This window comes from Trematomus bernacchii, unplaced genomic scaffold, assembly GCF_902827165.1.
Source record: "Trematomus bernacchii unplaced genomic scaffold, fTreBer1.1, whole genome shotgun sequence".
Lineage (NCBI taxonomy): Eukaryota > Metazoa > Chordata > Actinopteri > Perciformes > Nototheniidae > Trematomus > Trematomus bernacchii.
Genome location: NW_022987593.1, coordinates 1,729,936 through 1,755,577, shown reverse-complemented (window position 1 = coordinate 1,755,577; position 25,642 = coordinate 1,729,936). Strand labels below are relative to the sequence as shown.

Sequence of the window (25,642 nt, the reverse complement as noted above, 5' to 3'; positions counted from 1 at the left end):
GGGTTACACTGCTATCTGCCAAATGATTCTTGTATTTTTAATTTTGGTGAATGTGATCAGCTGCATGGAACCGGAGAGATCGCTGGCACAGCGTATATCCTTAAATGAACTCATAAAACCCAATGAACCTTTATTTTTATTATATTGATCTTTGCTCCAGATTGTGCCATTGAAAACTACGGAAATCAAACTGAGGCTCGGGTCGTGCCCACAGTGCCCCTCTCTCAGCCTACAGTACATGCAGGCGGTAGGTAGGAGCCAGTGCAGCCCTAATCCCCGCCGTCCGTGATTTAGCCCCTGGTCCTCCTAATTCTCCCAAAGCCCCAGCTGCTCCCCTGGCCGCTCCACTCTCTCCGCGACAGACTGCACACCGCTCGCTTTATTAATAATTTACCTAATAATTCACCAGTTCCACGCTGCCGGCTGAAGCACCCCCACCTTCACTGTAAACAACTGCCCTAATTCCTGGTCTATTTTTTTTTCTGTTTGTGTGTGTAAACAGGACTGCTGAGGTGAGCTATTTAATGGCTGATATTTTTTCGGGGAGGGAAGTGTGAGCTATCTGCCGGAGCGCACGGAGAGAGAAGCTTCCATTTTACGCACCGAGCAGCGGCGAAAGCCCGGAACGACGACGTGTCGCTGTGCAGGCATTCTGCTATCTGCGAGGCTGCCGCGATCTGAAGAAGCGAAAAACGCAAGCTGCTCTTTCATCTCGTCAGCTTTGAGGAGGAGGCGGCGAGGGACCAGGGGTGTCCCCCCGTTTGTGTGTAACTCCGCGTGTGTGTGTTTGGAACAAGAGAGAGGAGAGAAGAGAGAGAGAGGGAGGAAAAGAGAGAGAGAGAGATACGAGGGTAAAACAGATCGGACGCGCGGCGCGGGAGACAGCCGCTTTTGGACACGTTTTGGAGACAGAAGCTGCCCGACTGCAAGGGTTGCACACGGAAAAAATAATATAAACAGAACTTACTTTGCATCAACTCTCCCGTCCAGAATTTCTTTATCGAGTTATTCATATTATTTCGGGGAGTTTTTTTTTTAAGCGTCACCCAATCTGCAAGTTTGGCCGCTGAAGGACGCACCTCGGGACTTTGGCGCAGACGTCTCCCTGACTTCTTGCTGCTGGACATGGGCGCATCTGAGGCCAGACTGCGGTAGACGGAGGACTCGGAACTGCTGTCCTCTTTTCCTGCTATCTCTTGCAGAGTGGACCCACTTTTGAAAGAGACTGTTTTTCTATCTGGGCCTAAGGCCGACTTGTTTAAAGGTCCTTTTTTTTGCTTCCGGCAACAGCGAAGAGACCAAGTCTTCCTCCCTCAGCCCGCACTCCCTCTCTCACTTTTTTGGAAGCTGAACTTTTAAAGGAAAATGGGGCATTGAGAGGGTTGGCAGATCTCCCCACGCTATAATGGTACGTGCTGTGTAACTCAATAGTTTCCCTCTGTTGGCTCTATAGGGTAAAGTCTATAGGACTGAACATAAACCAAACATTGCTTGTGTTTAACGGAATCCCCGCGGTTAGTTTAAGGCTTTTAATTTCTTTGTAGGAGATCCGCACTTTGTTGGACGCGCGGAGCGAGATTTGGCTGTGGTGTGTATGAGGCCATCGATGACGATACAACGCACCTGTGGTTGTGTGTGTGGTTGTGTGTGCGAGAGAGAGAGAGGGGGAGTGTGTGTATTATGTTTATGTTCACCTATACTTGCTTGCCAATTTAGATAATTATGAAGCATTTAAACTCATTAATTAACCACAATAAGACCAACATTTAAGATGACTGTCCTTATGGATTTCTCAACTACAACGAAGCAGGTTTATGCAGCTCTATATTTTATATCTTTAAAATGTATCGTAATATTTTAATGAATTTTCCTTATACTGCTTTCCCTTGCACTTAATTTCGCCTAAACCTTATCTAAAGTCATACTAACGTTTTAATAATACTCTGGTATAATATAAAACATATTTTTCCCAATTCAATCTAATTTAGCCTCGGATGGTTAACATTGTGCAGGCTGAATTTATTTGCAGAGGCGTTTGAGTGGCCCAGTAAATCCAGATTGACAAAGTGGAGGCTGATCTTCCTGCGCAGCTCAGATCAAACAGAATAAAACACACATTGCGTCCGCAGACTGCGGAGATCTGAAAGCCCAGCATAGTAGGCCTATATGTGCAATATCCATCAATATTATTATGATGATGGTATTCTGAAGGCATATCACGAATCCGTGTGGCGCGTGGTTGCTCCACCGTGTTCCACCTTGCACACGGACTATCTTTTCTACCTGAGGTGGCTGCTAGTATTTTCCTTTTTTTGTTTAGTTTTTTGTCAATGGGCACTTCATTTGCGTAGTTGATGACTCTTTATAGCGACTACAAGGGGGTGGGGAGGTGAGGTGGCACACAGACTGTCTTTGTGCCCAGAGCAAGTGCAAAACAGCATGAATGAGAGCACCTCCGTATCATTTAATCATGATCAGAAAATCCAAAGAATATCTGGTTGCATGGTGATGATCAAAATATATTTTTAACCTTGTAGAATTAAGACCAATATATATTATATTTCATTATCTGCTTGACTTATCTGTTTTTATAGCAGGTGTGTTCTTTTCATCAGATTACTCAAACAATTAATTGACATCAAACAATCTCTATCATGTTGCAGTTCAAAGCTTTTGAATTATAATGACCTCAAATTATAATTATAATTGCCTAAAATTGGGACCTACATTATAATTGATCTTCATTATAAACCCAATAAATTACTGTTAATGTGTCGTAAAATAACAAAGGTAGATTTACAGAAAACATTCCAATGAGGTGATGTGAAGTTTTGCAGAAACACAGATGTACAACACATGAAAGGGGATAAAAACAGTATACTGTCAGTAAAAATTCAGATTTCTTTAGAAACACAATATTCCTTTTGCAGCGACAATGTGGCTCTTTAAACACTTGACCAAGCATTCTCACTGTGCATATTAATGATATTACAGCTATTCAATAGCCCGGTAGGAGATTTGAGGTTGGACCTGTATGTATATTACATAGTATTCAAACATTTTTAACGCTTTTGTCTTTTGTAAACTAATAAAGATAATACAAAAATATAAAAACATCACAAAACTGCAGCAATGTAGCAAATAATGTGCAAATTCAGAGAAAACCGCTCTCATTGTATGCAGCTTATGCGAATGATAACTGCTTGCATGTTGATATTATATTGATATTATTTCATTGTATTAATTGCCTGAGGACTTAATCATTAATCATTTTATCTGCTTGAGGTGTTTTATATATTGTCCAGAAAACATTAGCTTACATTTAGACTAAAGGTCATGTGCAGTGTCATCAACCATCAACATCATTACTGAAAATGATTAAAGGCATGTATGACGAGTTTTCATTAAGTCTGCATCTTCTCATTTATTCCCACCAACCAGCCCTAAATAAATAACACTTAATCAAACAATGTGAATACATGTTTTCAAACATTTTAAATATTGGTGAAGGATTAATAACTTTATTATAGGGTCACCTGCCAAAAATGTTTGTGATGATGTAGCACCCAGTCAGACTTGCACAACAACACCAACAGGCCTCAAACAGTTCAAAATGTCACATTTCAGGCCTTCTAAAGGTGAGCGAAACATTGGCAGTGATATTATAATGCTCACTTTGTTTGGATTCTGTGCTATAATTTAACATTTGGTTGCATTGCGGTGGAGAAAACCTGCCAACCACAGAACCTGTCAGTCAAACAAAGCCAAGAAGTTATTGGTGCCAAGCTGGGAGGTAGGCGTGAACCATACCATGTTATTAAATACATTTTTTGGAGTAACATAGTTCGAAGTGGGTGAGAAATTTGAAAGGAGCCCAACACGTTGCCTTTTTGAGTCATAGTAAATGCGCGTGTGAGTGTCTTGTAATGTAACTGCTTCCTGGCCTTTGTGGTAAACTCTGCTGTATTAGAACCATAACCACAAGAAAATCTCCCCACGGATCAGACCTTGTGTGACACAAAGGGCTGATTGTACCAGCTCAAACCTCATTGTTAAAAGCATAGCCTCTGCGGCGAGGCCTTAACTGTGGTTCGGCCATTCAAAAAGCATGAATAAGGATCCATGTAGGAAAAGGGTTGCCAGTCGCGTTGGGTTACCTGTGTACCGAGGTGAAGTATGGTGTGGCAGCGAGATGTTGCAGCCCAGGAAGTTCAGTGTTACAATTGGCATGGTGTTTATCTGAAAGCCAGCCTGTCGAGCAATATCAGTAGTTGACAGGCGAGATGCCAGGCCCAATGAATCTCGGGGTGTGTCAGAATGTGCGCACTGTATAAACTTGTTTCACCATACAGTGAAAGGAGGGTTTTTCTTTGTACATGGAATTGGGACAGCTATTGTTTAGTCTGTCATAGTTACTTTCTATTTCTCAGGAATTTAAAGGTGTCAACCTCACCCAGCTAATTTGCATACACTGTAAGCACCTTTGATTTGTACCAATAAAGGTAGTATTTCCAGCATACCTAAAATGTTTTTTGCCCAAGTCATCTGGAAGAATGTTTAACGGCTACCTCCTACAGTCAGGCCTGCTTTACAGAAACAACACCGTGTGCCTCATGCATAACCCAAAATCCCACCGTTTAGTGTTGTGTTAAACACAACTGCACAATTAAGCCAAATGCAATCTTCAGCACTGCATCTTGGCTGTACTTCTGACCCAACAAAACCTTCAGGACTCACAAGTGGAGTGAAATAATTAGCCCCACTCTGCTCAGCGATCCATCTATCCTTCTTTTTTTAATGCAGCCCCCCAGTTTCTCATCTTCTTTCTTATTCTCCCCGTTTTCCCTTCACCCCCCCTGAGACGGCTGTGTGAAAAATCGTATTTTTCCAACATTTCTCCCCGAGGTAGCTTTGGCAGGGACTCACACGGCGGCCATTTCTGCCTTTCATACACCCCTCACACACCGTGAACAGATCGCCGGTGCGGCCCGGTGTCTTTGAAGTGGTTGCCATCTCACGCAGGTTGGCTGGACTCGCTCCTTCTTTCTCCCCATCCCCCCCGATTCTCATCCTGTGCCTTAAACTTGGCAGTGTTATTTTCAGGCACCAAATCATTATGATAAGACACAATGGTGGTGATAATAATTATGGTTTTTAAAAGATGGACTGACAGCGGCGACAGTGCTTGTGGTAGATGATTGTGCAGCAGCCAGAATAAATGCTTTCTGGAAACGAGTAGGACTGCACCAGGTGTGCTTGCAGTGTAAGTTTTTGGTGTGTAGTTGGTGAATTAGTGTTTGAGTGTGTGTGTGTTTGTGTAGAACTGCAAATGGGAAATTCAGAGAGACAGAAAGACAGAGAGGAGGATCATTGATATGTTGCCATTCATGTGCTTTAAAATGGAGCCATCTGAGAACAAATTCCACCATCAGGGCCTTTCATACACAAAGCTCTGTGGAGGTGTGTGTGTGTGAGAGTACACGTGTGAGTGTGTGAGCAGGTTTCGGAGATCTCACCTCCAAAGAATTTGGCCATATGGTCGTCAACACATATACCCAGAGATAGAGAGAGACATAGAGAGCGAGCCAAGGGAAGACTGTGTGAGATAGTGAGGGAGAAAGTGTCTTCTTTTGTCAGTGTAGGCAGCAGGAATAGCATTTTCAAACACATCCTATAGCCCTACCTTAGATCAGATGGCGCAGACAAAAAAAAAAATCTCCATTGCATCCCCTACTCCATATATTTTTGGAGTGCGAAAATCTGTCTCAATTAACACATTTGCATTGGGCGATGATGGACTCCAAATAGGTCACTGACTCAATCTCCCGCCTCCGAATCTTCCCTCTAAAATGTTAATTAAGGAGGGCTTTGAGATTTTTTCGCTTAGGGCTGGCCATATGGGCCGGGCATATGCTCTATATATATAGTACAATATATAATTCATACACTGCTGCAGGAGAAAGTGTTTGGGGGCCTGGAGTTTTTTTGGGGTTTACTACAAAGGGAGTCAGTATGTTCTGGCCTCCCCAGTGGCAGGTACAGAGCTTAGCCATTCATTAGCTTCATGTTATTCACTGTTGCACAATGGGATTGTGGTTCATCAACACCTGTTTCCTTGGCTGACGACATAAAGAGGGCATTTAAACTCCTCTTTGTTGGTTGGTTAATATAAAATGAGAGCAAATTGTATTGTTGCAGTGCAGTTGCTTTTTGCATTGTTTTAAAGAGCTTATCGGGTCAAGTTAAGGTATGAGTAAAGTTGAGATTTTTGTACGTAAGATATTCTCAAACAGTCAGTATGTGTCCTCACATACTCCCAGTTGAACCAGTTCTCCCCATGCCATCCTGCCAGACACCCATTCACCAGCAGAATGAGGCAGTGGCAGCCAATAAAAACAGTTCTTCCCCAATCGCAGCTTTTTGGGTCCGACTCAGCCAATCAGAGGAGGCTTGCTTGTGCACCTGACCTTGTATCTGGCCAGGCACAGCCAATTACAGGGATCCAGCGCACCTGATGCATTATGGTCCTCTTTCTGGTAGTCGACAGGCTCATGCTGGTGCGGGCCCCCACACAGGTGCCGTGGATCCAGGCCATTATTCTGAGCGCCAGCCAATCAGATACATCGTCTCATTATCACAGACATGTCGCCTGGTAGACTTTGAGTGATTGCACTTTGTCTTGTGTGTGTGTCTGTGTGCGATGTGTGTATATCAGCATGCATGTGTATGTATGCATCCAAAAACTCTGCTATCCCATTCCCATAATGCTTTGCAGTCTTATCAGCAGGCCTCTCTCACTCCGTTCCTGGCTTCGTCCTCTTCTTGAAACTCAACAATGGGCACTGTGTTGCCACGTAAGGAGCTGGAGGCCTCAGCTATAAAAAGAGACTAAATAAAAAAAAAACATGTTTATGGACTAATAAAGATGATTAGAAATCGCACAATTGCAGAAAAATGGAAGGTTTGCGAGTGCAGATTATCTGTAATAAAAAGCTGCGGGGAGAGACGGGGGAGCGAGGGAGAAAGAGAGTTAGCTGTACAGACCTCTCATTGCGAAGGATATGAATAGCCTTTGTTTTCACCACAACTCAGGGCTGTGTGGTCTGCCAATGTCTGGCTCTTATTATGGGGTTTGTGTCTGCGTAAGTTGCATGCACGTGTGCGTTGGTGTGTGCGTGCGTGTTGCTGTGTGTTTGTGTGCGAGGCATAGAGCACATGGGCGTGGAGAAAATGCACATATATATATATACGTGCAGGTGATTATATTTACAGGAGGGTGAGACTATATGTGCGTGCATTTAAGTGTTTCCACACACCACATGCACTGCTTTCTCTCTGCTCCTGTTCGGCTAAATAAATGTGGCATGGGGTCTTGGGCTGGCACAAGTGCGTGTGCACGCTTTTTTATCCGTTAAAGTTGTGAAATGAAATAGGATTTCACAGAACGGCGCAGCGGCTGTGGGATTTGGGCTCCCTTCGGCTAAGTAGAGTGGGATAGGTTGATCCAATCAACGGAAGAACTGCAAGTAGAGCCCATTTCACAGCTCCGGGCCCTGCCAGAACCCTGCCTGCCTGCCTGCTTGACTTAGAATACAAATGAAGCCCGCTGAAAGCACTCTTACACACACATGCATGCATGCACGCTGGTACTTACAGACAGCCTGGCTGGGGATGTATAGTGCAAGAGTTGAGAGCAGGCGCTGTGCTTTCTGAGGAGCAATGACACCAGTAGAGGCAATATGGCCGTCTCACACAGAAAAAGTTACATTTTAGGGTTGTCTCACAATTTAAAATGATTTCAGGACACCATAGGTCACTTTAAATGTCCCTCTGGATTTTAATAAATACATGTATTATTTCTGAGGGTCAGTATGGGCTTGAAAAGTATGTTTAAAACCAACGCATTTCGGATATAAAGTTCAATCATTTTTATTTTATTATATTGTATTGCTCATGTATATTTCCTCCTGTAAACTCATACAAAGCAACAGGTTCAAGCTGCCACTTAATTAGTTAATGCTAGAGAATTGTTTACTTACAGAGTTGTTGATATTATGAAAAAAATCCCTATTCTATTAAAATGATAAGTTTAATTGAATAACCGTCTTCTCTTTTTTTCAGGCTACTGACACCTACCTGGTGAACGACGATCCTTCTAGAGGCCCTGGGATGCCTGAATGTTTCCTCGTGTCTGATACATATAGGGTAAATACACACACACACACACACACACACACACACACACACACACACACACACACACACACACAAACACTATCTAACTATCCCTGTCATGTTGCTGTCCCAACATTTATTTTCTAGACACACAAACAAGCCACACAGCCCATAAAAATAATTTATTTTTTCTTTTGTAAAGATTTACAGCAGTTGAAAGGAGTTAAAGAGTTCGAAAGATGCCTCAGTGCATTGTTTGAGAATATTTTTATAGCCAGACTTAACCACGTTAACCACTTTATCATCGTCACTCTTTAAATCTTGCATTAGAGCTAGTGTGGAGTTTATGTCTCCAGGAAATACACACACATTTTTTGAGAGTTGACGGTGTGCCCGTTAGCATTTTCATATATCCACTTCCTGTCAAATCTCCCACATGTCATCATGTACGTCCTGAACTCATCTGTCGACTGTGTTGACGGGTGGCAACAGTGCCCTGCAAAAACACTGTATTTCCTGAAAATGTCAACTTTTCTATGACATGTATTTTACAAGTTTTAATTTATGCTTTGCTGTAGTTTTGCTTTGTTGCCAAGTGCACACACACGGTCCTCGCTTGGAGGACAAAGCAAGCAGCAGAGCACAACATAACATTTAAAACTTTAAAAACTTCATACATGAGATTTTTTTCTTTCTGGGTGTCATGTGTTCAGCATGTGTTCTTTTTCATATACATTTTTGTAAAAAAACACTCATGGTCTTAGTTTTATCGCATGGAATCCTGTCGCTTTGCCCTGTGGGCTCTTATCTGACATGTTGAGTATACTGTTTAAATTAAGAAATGATGACAACAGACAAGAAACATTTATCTGTACGTTTTCTTCCTGTTGAAAACAAAGAAAGTCAATGCGGTAATCCAAACCAGTCGGAGGAAAACGTATATGCAGCTATTGCACACAGTAAACACATAAAAAAACAGCAGGCGTCACACATTGCTCTGCACACACACTCAGATTGCAAACAGATCCAAAGAGTCTCTGGGATCCTCACTGTGTATGATATGCTTGTTAGCCATAACGGCCAGTCAGCCATTTCTTTCTGACTGCATATGCCTGTATGCATTTGACTGGCATGCTCCCTCCCAGAGCACACATACACAGCTTACTCAAACAATATTTACACTGTACGGCGTAGTAAACGCTACAGTTACACACATTTTCCGTTCACATATTTCCTGCCTTTTGAAAGGCAGCCTCAACCACCTGTCTCACACATTTAGCATGCTAATGGCAGTATCAGTATGCTACATCACTTTCAATATTTAATGGCCTAGCCACAGGCAATGGTAAACAGCAAGTATTTGGGTAGTGCTGTGTGTCAATGGGAGACCACAACATGCTAACTTTAGACACACCATATGGTTTTCTCGTGTGCTTTTTAATGGCAAACGTAGTCTCAGAAACCACTAGAGCCCTGTGGCTTCAGGGGCTTTGAAAGGTGATGGCCGGACAGGGCTGTTTGATCACAGGCAGAGAGAGAGAGGGAGAGAGAGAGAGAGAGTTTGGAAAGAAAACCTAAGCGTCAGTGTTTTGTAACTTCTGTGGTTGCTATAGTTTGTTTGTTACAGCCAAGATGCCTGTTGAATACTGAGATGGATGTCTGGGTCCAGACTGCAGCCAGAGACAAAGACGGCCACCAAAGTCAGTCAGACGAAAGGGACAGTGTGTGTGTGTGTGTGGTGTGTGTGTGTGTGTGTGTGTGTGTGTGTGTGTGTGTGTGTGTGTGTGTGTGTGTGTGTGTGTGTGTGTGTGTGTGTGTGATTAAGAGAGCAAAAAGAGAGAGGTAACAGCAAAAGATTATAAGAAATTAAAAGGGAAAAGGGTCACTAAAAAGAACCGGGAAAAAGAGAAAATGGGGTGGACAGAAAGAGAAAAGAGGGAAAGCGAGGGAGCACACAAAGACTTTGGGGTTTGGGCCTGTGCCGTGTTGGGGTGTGGTTTGGAAAGAGGAGAGTCCATGGGAAAGGGATAGACTACACCTCAATATGCTTCACTTTCGTCCACTTTTATTTCGTCTTTTTCTCCTTTTTCTCATTCTTATTCAGTTTCTAGTTGCTTGTGCCAGCGTATCTTTGACCACAAGACATTTGTGGTTGTGTGCGTATACGAGTGTGTACTCGTATGTGTGTATATACCGTACATTATATGCGTGTGTGTCTGTGGTGTGTGTGGCTAAGTATCCTACATAGGCTGAGGTCTCGTAAAGTTGCACAGCTTCATAACCCCCTGAAAAACTTGGCATTCGAGTGCGGGGGTGACTTCAACCCCCCGAAACCGCACCCTTGCACACACACACACACGTTGTGTAAGACTTGTACACACAGCCATACGCAAATGCAGAATTGTATTCACACATAGGCGCACACACACATTTCCAAACACTACACTCACACACATGCACAAGGCAGGGGCTTATGTATAATTGCCGGCACTCTGCCTGCATATATGAGTTTGATTAGGCTGAGGAGCAGGGAGCGGGCAAGGATAAAGCCAAGCCTGATTAGAAACAGAGTGTATCGCTTCCATACAATAGGGCTCACAATGAAACTGGTTTAGACCACTTCGTCCTAGTTCAGGTATCTTTTGTTTCCATATACATATACAGTGCACTAGAATATGACTTGGACAGCGTTAGAAAAAGAAGAAAAACAGGAATGCGAGGGATATCACTGCTGAATAAATTACAAAGCTTTCTTTAATGACTTTGGACTTATAGTTTCTTGAGACCATTCAAGTACGTCCCTATAAATGTTATTTAAATGTTCCTTCACATGATTTTCAGACTAGGAGTTTCTCACCGTAAACTGCAGCTATGACCGACCCTATACAAAAGGAAGCTGACAGAGTTGGGCATCAAATCCAGCCGTCACACCTTGTAAAAATTAATGAAACACAAATATGTTTGGCAAACCTTTGAGCTCCCTCAGCCACATTGTCCATTGCACACTTTTAAATTACAGTAACAAAGACTCAAGTTAAGAATATGGGGCCTCTTCTACTTGAGACACTTGAATTAGTTTACAATGTGGGGAAAGCTTTGTGTCACCATCTCCAGCTGACGGGCTGAGAGAATACCACAGTAAAATCTGAGTTGTAAACTTTAAACCATTGCTTCTGTTTTTGTCACTATGTGCAACAGCGAAGGATCCGAGTGTTGAAAATAGATTACATTTAGGAAATCTGCCTCCTCAATCATCTGTATTTGCTCTTTACTCAGTACTTTTAAAGGCAGATTTATAATGCAAAGCCACATATACATTTCAGCATAAGAATGTAGCAAGGTATTTGGAATGTTATTGTAAAAACACAAGAAAATAAATAGTATTTTTATCAATAAGATAAGTACCTTTGTAAATAACAAAGATGTTAATTGTTAGGCAAAAAACTAGGTCTTGGTTTATTTGTTCTAAACTTAGATTGATCTATCTATCCATCTATCTATCTATCTTTATGTTCTGGCATTGAAAGAAAGATAGAATCTGAATATTTTAATTGTATTATTATCAACACCAGCTTAAGTAAAAACGCGGCAACATTATGACTGAATGTGTGTTGCACGGGAGGAAAAGTACATAACAATAAATCCCTCAACAAAAAAAAAAAACCTATGAAAAATAAAAACATTGCTAGGGATACCGCAACAGAACTGTAGCTCCAGGTGGAAATACTACAGAGATATTAGATATTCTATGGGTCTTTTTTAATTTGTATTCAATGAAACACGATGAGGTGACTGAACTCACCACTGAGCCCACATGCGCACTAAAGCCCTACAGCACTGCAGGGTTAGCGTGTCTCATGCGATTCCTCTCGGGAGTTTTAGCGACGCACTGATTCTGGTTTTTAAAAAACGTTCAAAGTCGATGAACATTGTAAATACTGTTGTGCGGATTCCGAAAGAGAAGCGTAGAGGGAGAGAGAGAGAGGGAGAGCGAGAGAGAAAGAAGGAGGGAGGGAGGGAGGGAGGGAGAGAGAGAGAGAGAGCTGCAGAAACTTTCCTCTAAAGTTAGTGCGGAGCTTTCACTGTGAGTGAGGCGGGGTTACAGCCTGGACTGAGCCACAGCGGCTTTGCAATGCGGCACCACAGCGAACCTCCATCCAACTTAATTATCAACTACTCCAACTTTCATCTCTAGACACAACCATGTACTCCCCTTACTGCTTGACACAGGTATGACAATGATCGCCGTTTTTCCATGCTCTTCTTCGTTGCTTTTTTCCGGTATGGTGCGCCTCCGGTTTGTTACTGTATGTGGTTACACTGTTGTGTGTGTGTGTGTGTGTGTGTGTGTGTGTGTGTGTGTGTGTGTGTGTGTGTGTGTGTGTGTGTGTGTGTGTGTGTGTGTGTGTCCACCGTGCTGCCGCTGCTTGTCATTTGTTGCGTTTTACGGACCTTTTTCCAGCCCTGCTCGCTTTTCCCCGATACCGTCTAACCTCCCCCTTTCTCTCCCCCTCTCTCGCGCTCCCTCTCTCCCCCTTTCTTTTAAATGGCACTCCTCCAACGGGCTTTCTTGAGCGTCTCATTGCGCATGGTTTGGAGAGAAAATGGCGCTTATCCCAAATCTATTTTATATAAAACGGAGGTTGGAGAAAGGGGAAGAAGGACTCGGTGATCTCACTATTGACGACTATTTACTGACACCATGAGGCAACGATCGGCTTTATCGACAACTGTAATAAAGCACGAGTTTTGTTTTAACTTGACCCGTGGAGTTGTGAGACTTTTTATTTTTTCAAACGAGTGTTTGTGACTTGCGGCTGTTACGGAGGTCTGCCGGTTGTCAGCCGCGTTCGGCGTTGGGGGCCTTTAGGGTCACCGTGTTCTCATTCATAACTGTCCCTCATTTACCTTATTCCACTTCGGCAGTTTCTTTTTAAAATACAACTAGTTTTTGGATGTTGAAAAAGATGAGGGTGGGCGTGTGTCGGGTGGAAAGTCCGAGCCGCAGGGTAGTTTGATTCATCACAAATACAGTTGACCTTTTAATAAGCTAATTATGTTATTATATTATGTTATTTATCTTAATTGCACAGGCAAAACGTAAAAAGAGAGCACTGAATGGAGCTTTTTTACTGTTTTTCCAAGAGGAAATTTCGTGCGTTTTAAAAGGCCGGTTTGGGGTTATCATTTAGTCCCATAGGCTACTGTACGCAGGGGAGTAAGTCTTTTTTTTTTAATCGTCTTTAAACAATATGAAACAAATATTTTAAATACGATGTCCTGTTTGAATATGCATCTCGTGTTTTTGAAATTAAATGCACAATGATTGAGTGTGTTTTGACCTTTCCGGCCTCATCTCCTGTAGCATACGCACCTCTGTCTCTGAGCAGAAATAGGTCTGGACGTAACTATTTATCGGCTGAAAGCCTGGAATCACACTTTAAAGTGTTTTTATTACAAAATATAATATTTAAATAATAAATGCCTACACAGTTAAATGACAGGGCAATGCCCATATATCCTTTAAGCAGTTGTTATGTTTTAACAAGGGAGAAACTAATTAGGCTTGCTTCTTAATTTTACTTAATTCATAATGATATTTTATTTCTTAATGTTGTTAATGTGCTGAAAACACCTTGTTCCAGTGTGTAGATACATTTCACCTGTAAACTGAACTAACAGCTCGCATGAGCAAAGGTCAAGTCATAAATGACCTTTTTGTTTTTTCTTGCAACGTCAAGATTCTTTTGCAGTTCATGAGTATATATTTAAAGTAATAGTTTTAAACTAAGCTGTAGTTCACAGATGAAGAGATGTAGTGCAGAGTTAACAGAAGAGCCGCAGCTCCGTTTCCTCTCTGCCGCTCGGCTTATCACATTGAATGCAGGTTAAAAGTCATTTTTTAATTTCAGTATTTTACCATTGAATCCCTTTAAAAAAAGAAAAGAAAAATCAAGTTAAATATACGTTTTAAAGCAGAAGGCAGTGTGGATTTTTTTCTGAGGTCAACACATTCCGCAAGTCAGGAGTTATACAGTGCAATAAACTAATTATAGGGCTTATGCATTATAATTTGGACTTATTATTGTACACTGGGAAATGATTTAGCATTAACAAGTCACAGCTGTTTAGCTCCAGGCCTATGTTACATGTTGCAGTGTTGCAGCGAGGTCACGGCCTGCCGCACTCCTCTCCTTTTCCCAGTTTTGCTTTGCTGCGTGGGGGTAATATTATATTCATATTTGTTAATACATCTTTTTGAGATTATATTACACCTTTGTCATGTGATGAGAGAGAATATCTATTTATTTTTTCAACCGACTTGACTGCTCTGTGGAAACAAATCCTCCTCAGTGTTATTTCAGGCCTTCTGACCAGACCTCAATATGTATTTCTCAGTTTGATAAACAGCCGTGATCAAATACAAAATTGTATTTCATCGCATAAACTGCAACAAAGTCAGAAACCGTGGCTACATCATAATCATTTAGAGCACTTGGAAAGCTTCTGTCTTTTTCCATTTGTGTTCTCTTTTATGTAGCCTACTTGACTTTTTCTGCCGTCTGTTAGTTTTAGACTACGAGGGATACATTTTCTAATCAATAGTCTATTTGATTTGCTCCGTAAAATAAGTCCAACAGCCCTATACTGCATATTTAGCACAGATAATTTTCCAAGCCTGGTGGTATGAGGCAGAGGTCCGCATCGAGTTTCCTCCTTCTTTCCATTAATTAAAATTAATTGGCAGCAGATCCTCTCGCACGAGCGCCGCATGGACGCGTGCTGCCCATATGCGCGATACATATTGATCTGCTTAGGCTGCTGTTACTGCGTCTCCCGGCCCGGCGGATGGATATCAAGAGCTGCTGATTTGTCCGCATTCTCTCATATCTGCTTCACATCGTGTTTGTAGTTAGATATGAACGCAGCTGGAAGATAATAGCAGTCCAAATGAACTTTAAACAACACTCGGTAGCCTATATCCTGCTCGTGGGTTTCTAAGTAACACCACTCTGTTCCACACCCGTAATTTAAACTTGACTCGAACATCCGCCTTTAATTTGCTTTAATCGTCTGTTTAAAAGATCTGTGGTTGGTTGCGGCGAAAGGCGGGATTGTTTGTATTTCCTTAAGGTGTGTGGGTGTGTGTCCTCATAGGCGCACATGCATGAATTATACCAACGTGCATGGACTATGTACCCATTGTCCATTAAGACGGTGTTCTTTGATCCCAGCCGTGTAAATAATTCACAAATCACAGAAAACATGCAAAACTGGTGTAAACAATCTACAATGTATTATTAATGGTGATAAAAGCTTTCCTGGAATAGCCTGGTGACGGACCCGAGCAGCCAAAAAAGTAGTCCACATGCACTTGCCAAACAGCACCGAGATGCTTTTTTTTTTTTTTTTACGTGGCATTGTTTAACATCCTTGTGACGGAAGTGTATTTGCATAAAGTTTTAATGCGGTTTGAAGGTCGTGGAGGCGTCGTTAATTAAAACTTTTATGTGCTGCGTTTTTAAATCAATTATTGCAGACTTCAGTTAAGTCCCGCTTATCCAAATGAGATGTGGGCTGCTAATATACCGCACGTCTCACAAACACTGCCAACTTTTCTAAAGCTTTGCTGCGAACTCAAGAGATGTTTAACACTGTGCGGGAGATTGTTTCGCTATTTCCGGCACAGATCACACGCAAAAAAAGAAGTTGTATTGCTTGCTCGACTCTTGCTCATAATGTGCTTCATGATCTAATGATTTGCAGTTCTGAAGTGTATGTTTTTTTAAGATTTTGAGATCAAATGAGTGCTTGAAACTCACTCAGCCGTACAGATTGGCAAAGCACTTGAAAGCATCCAGTGAAAGCCATACATACTGTAGCCATGCCATATAGCCATAGCAACAGAACAAATGTGGAGATTTTGTAGTCTGTATCTTTGGTGATGGAGATAAAGGCACTTATCATCTTAACAAAAGTGCTTGTGAAATAGTGCATATAAAGTCTGTGTATGGCAATATGTGTGCAGCCCACGCAAGCATATGAACAATATATCTTATATTATGTATTTGTTTATTTCAACTTCCTGTTTTAGCCACCAGCTTGTGTGTGCTTGAGTACATTAGGTGTGTGTCTCCTGCTACGTTTTGGGCCGATGGCTCTCCTGCGTCAGCCCTCGTTTCTGGTTTCACTGGGATCGGAAGTTGACGGTTGTGGTGCTATAGTGTAAGCCGAGGTGGGCCTGCACGATCTGGTAACATACCAAGCCTAGCCGGCATCACTTTGCACCACAAAGACACACACATAGACACTAATCCTGCTCACACAGAGCTAGTTGGTAGGCACAGCACAGGCAGCGGAGAATAGGTTTGCTGTAGTGGATGGTAGGCAGGGGGAAAGTGGCCCGCCAACTGTGCCAGGACGACAGGCAGGCAGGCCGGCCGGCAGTGGGTTGCAGGCTGAACCCAGGGGTACATTGTGTTCTTTTTACTTATTCATCCTTTTTGCTGGAGGCAGACCAGGTCCACCTTACACGGCTTGGCCCAGAATGAGAGCTGGTATAGGCAGTGACGGAGGGATGGGACGGAGGAAGGAGTAGGAGAAATGGCACATGTCCATGTCAGTTAAACAGTAATCGAATATATTTCTATTAAATGTAGAGAAACTGCATTTGTGTGAGGGATGTGTTGACTCATGAGGTTTAAAAAAAATCTTGAAACAAGTTGTTTGAATATTTCACACATTGTGCATCCTATTCGCCAAAAGTGTGGACAAATTGAAATATTGGTTTTTTCTTTCAAAGTTTTTAAAAATTCGCCACGGAGGAGCCGTTATAAAACCTCAAAAACCCTAAGATAGCTTGTGGACAGCCCCCCTCTGCTTGTCTTTGTGTTTGTGTGTGAATCAGTCTTAGAGGTGAGGTAAATCCAGCAATGTGCTCATCCCTTATCTGTGCAGTCTTCCTGACCGCCCAGAGAAAATGGATTTATCCCGCTTAACCGAAGCAATTGGCACAACAGGGTAATAGGTGGTTGTCCCCTGGATGCATGTGCATATGTGTGTGTCCGATATGTGTGTGTCCGTGTGAATAAGTGTAACCCGCCTCCTAGTGTGGATTAGGTTTATGCTGATCTGTGGCCAGTGGAAGCAGGCAGTGCCTATAGCGGTCTTATGTTTGTCTGCGATATGTGTTTACCAAGCCATGCGACCCACACGCGTACGTGCGCACACACACTTTTACGCACACACATCTGAAATCAGGCTGAGCACTCACGTATGTTATAGACAGATAGACGGACATGTGGTGGAGGAGCAGCAGCGTCAGAACATCTCACTTTGGCCTTTGCCAACTTTTGGCATGGGATTAGAAAGTACTCCAAAATGAAATATCTGCAATTATCCTGCAGACCTTTTGTTGTTGCTCACAAATACATATCATGTTTTTGGCTGGGGGGTAAGTATTGAGTAGGTTATATGAATTTGGGACTGATAATTATATATCATCTGTGCAAGACTGCTATTATTTCTTCACAGGTGCAAAAACTAGCAGTTTACACTCATTTACGGTGAGAATACTTTAGTTTGCAAGCAAGTGATGAGATGATCAGACAGGAGGAACCCACAAGGAATCAAGTGATGAGAAGATACAAGAGCCAAGGCACTGTGTACTTCTTGCAGCTGCTTGGGACAGACTCCCCTTCACCTTCATCCCACTCCTCTTCCTCCTCCCCCTCCACCTCCTCAATTAGCTCTTTTTAAAAGAGAAGTAACGGTTAGTGAGAGATCTGCATTGTTCGAGGATGAGCCTCAGTTGTTGTTGTTGTTGTTGTTTGTCTCTCCCTCTCTCTCTGTCTTTCTCCATCCCCCTCCTCTGTCGCCCGTTGGTGTGTTTTTCGCTCTTTTTGATTTTCTCAGAGCCTTTTTTGTGAGGGTAACCCGTCTGAATGGGACAATGCAGCCTAGCGTGAAATTAAAGCTCTTAGTTAGTTTGGAGTTGCTCAAAAGAGGATTTTACACATGCATGCATTCATACACCCTCCCATACGCTATAGATATAGCTAATTAGAGGAAGTACACCCTATGTCGAGCATCAAGGGCCCAATTAAAAGAGTAGGGGAAACCTCGGCGCACAAGATCTAGGCCAAATCAGCTCTGTGAATGCATCTCTATGCCGTGCGTGTGAACAGCATGTCTGCCTCCTTAATCCAGGCGGGAGAATATAGACACGACTGATATGAGGAACGCAAGTTTCATTAACATATGCATGTCACGTACTCTGTAAGTAAATCAAGAAAACAGTCGAATTGATCATTCTGACAGGCTAGCGTCTGATTCAAAACAGATTGAGCTGCTCTTGCTGACTCTTCCAAGTCTCAATTTGGAAGTAGCCTCCACTGAAATGTCTGTCATGCATGCACATTAGAGGTTTTTGTTGTTCATGTCAAAGGCTTTCTTCGTGCAATTTCACAGTACAACATTGGAGTCTGCTAACTGTTTTTACTTTGTCGAAAATTGTTCCACGCTGCTTAAGAATTTAAAGCATTAAAACATTGAATGTTTGCCTTCTTAGAATAAAATAGAAGTGCGGCACACCACAGTTATAATAACATTTGTCTCCAGTTAGGAGGCATGTTAATGTGTGTTTCCAGCGGGAAGAAATAATTTGTCACATAGGTCAAGTTGTCACAGGAGTCACAGAAGTCACAGAAGTCACAGAACTCTGTTTGCTGTGTGTGTGTGTGTGTGTGTGTGTGTGTGTGTGTGTGTGTGTGTGTGTGTGTGTGTGTGTGTGTGTGTGTGTGTGTGTGTGTGTGTGTGTGTGTGTGTGTGTGTGTGTGTGTGTGTGGGTGTGGGTGTGTGGTGTGGGTGTGTGCGCGAGACAGTTACTTAAGTAGGAATAACACACAAGTGATATCTGAAATATCCACCAGACATAACAAATGAATCTGATAACTGACGCAATGGCACCAACCATTTTACTTCCATGATTATCAGGTAAAACACACACACTTACATTCCATTGTTGAGTCTTATTTCCTCAGTGTAACTGCTGGCCGTAGAGCACGGCAGCCAGTGAATCCAGTTAGTGAGTCAGACTTTGTGGAACACAGAGTGCTGCTCTCTGATCCTTTCTCTCTCACCCTTACTCTGTCTCTCTGAGAGCCCTGGCAGCTCGCCAGTGGTGGAAAAATCTATAAGCCATTGCGTAATATACCATATCTTTACCTCGGTTGAACCCATATGCAAGATCCACAGCTGTGTGAGCGCACAAACACAGACATGAGTGTGTTCATGCCTCTCTATGTGTGAGACAGGACAGACAGACAGACAGGGGAGAGAGACACACACAGACACAGAGTGGCTTCTTTGTGGCTAGTTCTCAGTGAGTACCCACATATAAACAGTATCACACCACTTTGATCAAATGATGCTGGTAAAATATTTTCCAGGATAGACAGAGAACGGCGGTCTGATCACTCTGTGGAGTGCGAGGCCAAAAGGAAAGTGAGCTGAGGCCTTGCAAAATATATCTGTTATTGAGTCGGGTGATGTTAAAAATGGAAATCAAATTAACTTCATGTTTTGCTTTAATGACATATAAACTCCATGGCAACACCACCAAAAGCCAGTGGCAAAAAGTGCTATTCACTACTAAAGTATGCATATCTTTACAATGGAAATGTAGCAGGCCGCAGGCTGGGTACCTTCCAGGACTTTAATGTTCGACACTCTTCTTGTTCGCATTTCCACAAGATTTGGATTCGTCCTTGCGATGTGTTTGATGCTGCGTTTGTGCTTGTGCAGGCCTATCTTGTGTCCGCCTGCACCTGAAGCTTCTCCGGGAGCTGTGTGTGTTTCTGAGCTCCTGAGGGAGGATAGTGTTTTGATTGGCTGCCTTTAAAGTACGTCTTAGTCACTTTCAAACTTTCCTAAGTTATTATTTTGATGCTGTAAGGTCATGAGTGTCATCTCTGTTATTGCTCTTCTTGACACACACATACTTTAGAGTCAATGAGCAGCACTGTGCCCCACAGACAAAGTAGATAAAGATAATAACAAGCTGCTCACAGTGAGTGGATTCCTGTGTGATCATTTAAATGACATGAAATGCCAAACACTGCCTAATCAGTTCTCATCTTCACTAATATGATCCACTCAGCCAGTGATATTGGCCATCCACATATCACATGCTTGGACAGATTTGTTTTTGATGGTGGTGATTATTATTAAATGGTCTGTAATGACTGCTGATAATCCCCATATGCAGTCAGGCATCCTGGTCTTGCTGGGAGGCAGTTGTTTGTTAATGTACCAGTGAAACCTTAAACACATACAGATGTGTGTGGGACAAACCACAAACTCAACTCAGATCCCTGCCATTGTTTTAGTGCGTGTTTGTACTTAATTTTACCGGCCTTCTTATGGAAATGTCTCACCCAACGTGCAACTTTTCGGCACAGAACCCCCGTATTCAACTTACTTTCCTCCCCCTCGGCTACATGGTTGAACGGGTCAAACTGTGTTAGTGTGGTGATGGTGGTTTGGGCCGCGGGGGAGTGTGACATCTCTATGAGGGAGGTAGCTTCAATAAAAAGTTGGGTGGTAGAGGGATACTGCATCATTTTTCACTGCATGCATTGCTTATGAATTTATATGTGTGTGTGTTGTGTGGACGTGTGCGAGGCTGACTGCTGATATGTTTATGTTTATTGACTCAAAGAGACGGGCCGTGGCTGCGTACACAGCGGTGTACGGGTGGCAGGGGTCCAGGCTTGGGGGAAACGTGTGTGTTTAAAGTACACACAGGCCTAATTATGCTGATTTAAGCATTCTTGCGGTCCTCCCTCTGGCTTGTGGTGAGTTAACTGGCACAGGGGCGTCCAGCAGAGAGGGAGAGGGAGGGAGAGCGGGCGTGAAGATAAAGCATACAGAAAGCTCAATAAAGAGATTGATTTAAAAAAAAAGAAAGAAAGAGAAACGATGGTAGTGGGCTGCAACAAAGTCAGGGCTATTACGCAGAGAAATGTGTTGTCCCAGACGCCGGTGAAACAGAGGAAAAACACACACCGCCGTCAAACTTCCTGGCAGGTTTCTTCCCTCCTTACTTTTGAGTGATGAGCGCGCCCGCTCTTCTTATTTATTTTTATATTCAGATGTTATGAATTGCTCCGGGAAAGGCCGTCCCTTTTCCCAGCAAGAGGAATTAATACTGTTTAAATGTTCTCTCTGGAGTCTAAAAGGAGGGCATTTTGCAATGGAGTTTGGAGGTTTATAAGTGAAAACCTAACCACTGCTAAATAAACAAACTGGGGATGATGAAAAACTGACCCTTGTTTGTTGACTCTGCTCTCTGGCCTGTGGGTGTGCACCTGTCTGCTGTCGCTTCATGCTAACCAGGCAGTTAATGGTGTCTGTGTGCAGAAGGTGGGCGAGATAAGGGAAAACCCACATGAAAGAACTACATAAATTCAACTAAAATATAAATGCAGTTTTACAGATAAGTTGAATGCTACAGGTCTGAATATATAATCAAATATAAGCTGTCGGGTTGCTTTTTTGCCTCATTCAGCAACTTTTAGGCATAGTGTTAACAAAACCGCAGTCCTTGTGTGTGTCGAGAGACTCCTGCACCTCTGCATTATGACTTTGTTGCCTCAACATTATCCCAAACACAACATTAACACTGAAGAGTACATAAAAGGTCTGCAGGTCTGCAGCAGCGCAGAGCAGAGATTGATGAGGTTGGCCAGTGTGTTTTCTTTCACGCAGGTGATAAAATCCTGCTGGAGAGGCAGGCAGGGCTGCTTAGTGTCTCCGGGTTCATTCGCTGAACTGTTTGAGACAGGATCCGCCGACACCACATCTCACATGTGCTCCCATCTGAAAATATGCTCTCACTTTCCAGGCACTTCATTCCTATCTTTTTTCTCTCTTTCTGTCTCTTTCTGAAAACCTCCCTTTCACTTTGTCTGCTTTTCTCGATCTCAACTCTCACTACCCTCTTTAAATAACGTGGTTTACTTCAACGGTCTCTTTCTCTTTTACCTCATTCTTTCCAGCCCCCCTCCGCTACTCATCTCTTTCGTTCACTCAGGAAGAGCCACAGTCTTATCTGGGATATGTTTCATTTGGTGAGCTTAAAAGCCACTTTACTAACTCCCTGTGTGCCTCTCCTGAGAACAGCGCACTATCTAAAACAGTTTCACCATTCGCTAGGCTTTGTCCGTTGGAATGCTGATCATTGGGCAACATTTGTACTCCCTATGGCCTCTTAATGCTAATCCTTTACCTGACTCTCCATCTTCTTCCACCCTCCTCCCCCCTTCTCTTTCCACCGTCCGCTTCTTTTCTGACAAAAATGCTTGATATACACATATTGGGTTTCTTTGGTGATGTGAAGGAATGCTAATGTATCGTAACCATATTACAGTACTTAGAGGAGGCAAATGGTGCCAAGTGCTATCTGGAGAATCAAATCTCTGCGTAAGAGCCTTCTTTCCCCTTCAGATTGAAAAACGGTGTTTCTGTTTTGATTTTCCTCTCTGGAAAAATATAAAGCTGAAAGCCCCTCTCAAATTTGCTGAGACAATAGCGTTGTTGTATTCAATAATGCAATTTCTCCAGGAATTGGAAAGCTAGCCTAAATAAAGACTCGGCCAAATCCTATTTTGCATCTTTTTCTTTTTGGGCAGCCAAAGAGCTTTATTATTGACAACATCATTTCCCTATATGTGTTTTTTTTTAAATCACGATCCACACGATGTCTCTATTCATGTGAATAAATGAATGATTTGCATATAGGATCACAACTAAGAACATTTGTTTTTGTATTTAATTACTGGACTAATATTTGGAAAACTAAGTAGTTATTTCTAATCTCACCAAAAATGTAAGTTAATGATGAGTGTAATTCCAGTAGCGGCATGGCCAGGAAATAACCAGGCCGGGGCAGGCCCTCTCTGGCGTGAGGCAGGCAAACTGGAGAGAGGGATTTGCTCGTTTTATTATTAGGCCTGAGTGTGTTGTTGATGGAGCGGCTCCATCCATGTTGACTCACAGAGAGACAGCGGTGATGGCTTCACTGAGCAGGGGTGTCAGGCTTGGCCGATGACTCAAACTCCCTGAACAGCACTGCAAAGGCAAAACCCTTTTCTGTGTGTGTGAGTGTGCATGTGCATTGGAATAGATGTGGGGAATCTTTCGTGTGCCGTGCAGGCCATACTGCGTTTGCATGTGCGTGTGTGTCTACACTGTGTGTCAGTTTCAGTCCTGACAGCCAAGAAGCCTCAGCAGCATCTGACGTGGCAGCTCGTGCTGCTTTCAGTCCAGCTCCCTCCTTCTGGCTCACTTCTCTGTGATACTATCTTTTCATACAATCACATGTTTATAAATGGAGACCGACTGGTATTTCATACCGGACCAGTTTTCCTGAGAGTTGATAAACAGTGTATCGTTCGCTGCAAAATAACATGGCACATTTAGAACATTTATTGCAGTTAAGAAACCTAACGTTTTTCATCTTTTATGAGACAACTTTTAAAGCTTGGCAGGATACTAAGAAAAGAAGAAAAAGTCATAAAAATATTTCACTCACGTGTTAGTCAAATTCTCAGCACGAGTGCCAGGGATTATAATGTGATTTAGAGCCAATATTAAACTACAAATAATCCAGATGCAAGCTATGAGGGAGACGATAGAGACCATAGTGTAGAATAAAAAGCTTAAACTGTTCTAGTGTGTGTTTGCATTGTATTGTAGCTGTTGTACTGAAGACATTAAAGTTAAGATAAAACTGCTCTCTTATACATTTTCGCATTTTTGGATAATGTTGAAAGTGAAAAACATTTACAACTATTATATCCAACACTGACACAGCTTTAAGCTTGGATCAGTGATGCAACATTTTACTTTTTGTTCCCTCTTACTTTTTCTCTCCCATGCCTGTTTATGAGGTGCCTTATCATGGAGGTGGGTTTTCTCCATTTTATGTCCCCTGTGAGGACATGTACTTATGGCTGTCTGCCTGTGGTGCTGTGGTGCCCCTGAGGTCAGTGCGAGGTGGTAGTTTAGGGCTGGGGATGTCAGCGAGCGTGGTCACAGAGGAGATAACTGCGCGCACATTCTCCCCGAGGCGCCCGTCTGCATCGTATGTCTGCCTGTCCTCCCCTTGCTTTGTTGAAGGACGACATCTTTAAAAAAGGAAAGCACTGGTTTAAGAGGATAAAAGTTTCAGAATGATTTCGCTTTTGTGAATGTGCGCTAGTGTTTACGTGTGTGTGTGTGGTTGTGAGGGCTCTTTGTTTCTCGCCTTGCATGTGTTTGTGTGCGCCCTCTGTGTCTTCCGGCCTGGCATGGTGCTTGCCCTACACTGCCTACAGGGAATGCCACTCAAAATGGGCAGAGCGACCTTTAACCCTCACACTGCCAGCTCAGAGTCAAGGATAACTCGCTGCCACATCAAGAGATTGTCTCGCTGTAACCCAAACTCTGTCAAGCATAGCAGAGATTAAGACCCGGTTCTCAGGAAGCCATTTGGAACAGACACCTTTTAACCCTAATGGGATTAGAGTTGCATAGGAAGCCACTTGGAGCAGCCACCCACTCTTAACCCCTAACACTAGCAACTCGGCGCAGACAAGGCAGAGTGCACAGGCAAAGGCCCAGCTCATATCATGCCACAGGGAGCGGGCACCGTTTAACCCTTGCAGCGCCAACTCCGCAAAGGCCAAACTCCAGCTCACATGATAAGCAGAATTAAATCCGCAAGCTTCACTGTTCCTGATAGGGAGCTCACTGGTGCGGAAATAGGATCCTAATGCAAAAGGGTTGGTTTCCCATCTACAGAGGAGCATGCAACAAACGTTTGCAGTGTTCATTGTAAAAGTGAAATTGTGGTCAGCATGCTATGAAGTTCTGTTCTTTTATTTATCTAGCACTTTCTTTTCTTTTTTGGGGGGGTTAGGGAATCAGATTACATTTTTTTTTGGTGGAGCTATTTACAGATTATATAACTTGTGGAGACTTGACCTGATTCAAAACAGCATTATAAAAAACAATCAATAGCAGTTCCTTTTAAGGAAATAAGAAAATGTCCAGTTTTGACAACCAACGTTTCTGATCGGTTTTAAAAAGCTTTTACAAAGCAAATCGTCATATAATCTCATCACATGATTATTTATTCTTTAAACAGCAAGATTTGTTTCACCCACCGCTCATGAATTAGCTCTGTGGTGCGATGTTATTTGGAACAATACATATCCTGTATTATGTTTTCAAAATATAAAAGTAGTTGGCTGCTGTTCAAACACATGTAACACATTTTAACCCACTGCACATTGCTTTTATTTATAATACTGAACAAATGTAGCGTTCCTGTGCTCCACTAATGCCCTGCTCAACACTGAAGGAAGCAGTCAATCATGCAAATATAGGGATATAATACATTCCGGAGGTATGAAATAACGTT

The 25,642-nt window shown here is 42.7% G+C and overlaps 1 protein-coding gene across 9 annotated transcripts in view; it reads left to right on the top strand.

Annotated features, from left to right (window-relative positions):
- Positions 1-536: 536 nt before the first annotated feature.
- The window catches only part of LOC117481649 (nuclear factor 1 X-type-like), a 104,869-nt gene continuing 79,763 nt past the window's right edge, over positions 537-25,642 (top strand). Inside the window, exons 1-2 of one of the 9 annotated variants that reach the window (XM_034129428.1) lie at positions 537-1,408; positions 8,122-8,205. In XM_034129428.1, the coding sequence (XP_033985319.1) occupies positions 1,406-1,408; positions 8,122-8,205 (87 nt within the window). In that variant the 5' untranslated portion in view covers positions 537-1,405. Of the gene's footprint in view, positions 1,409-8,121; positions 8,206-12,233; positions 12,406-25,642 lie in introns of those variants that run through there. The other 8 variants (XM_034129435.1, XM_034129431.1, XM_034129436.1 and 5 more) reach the window with 8 other exon arrangements.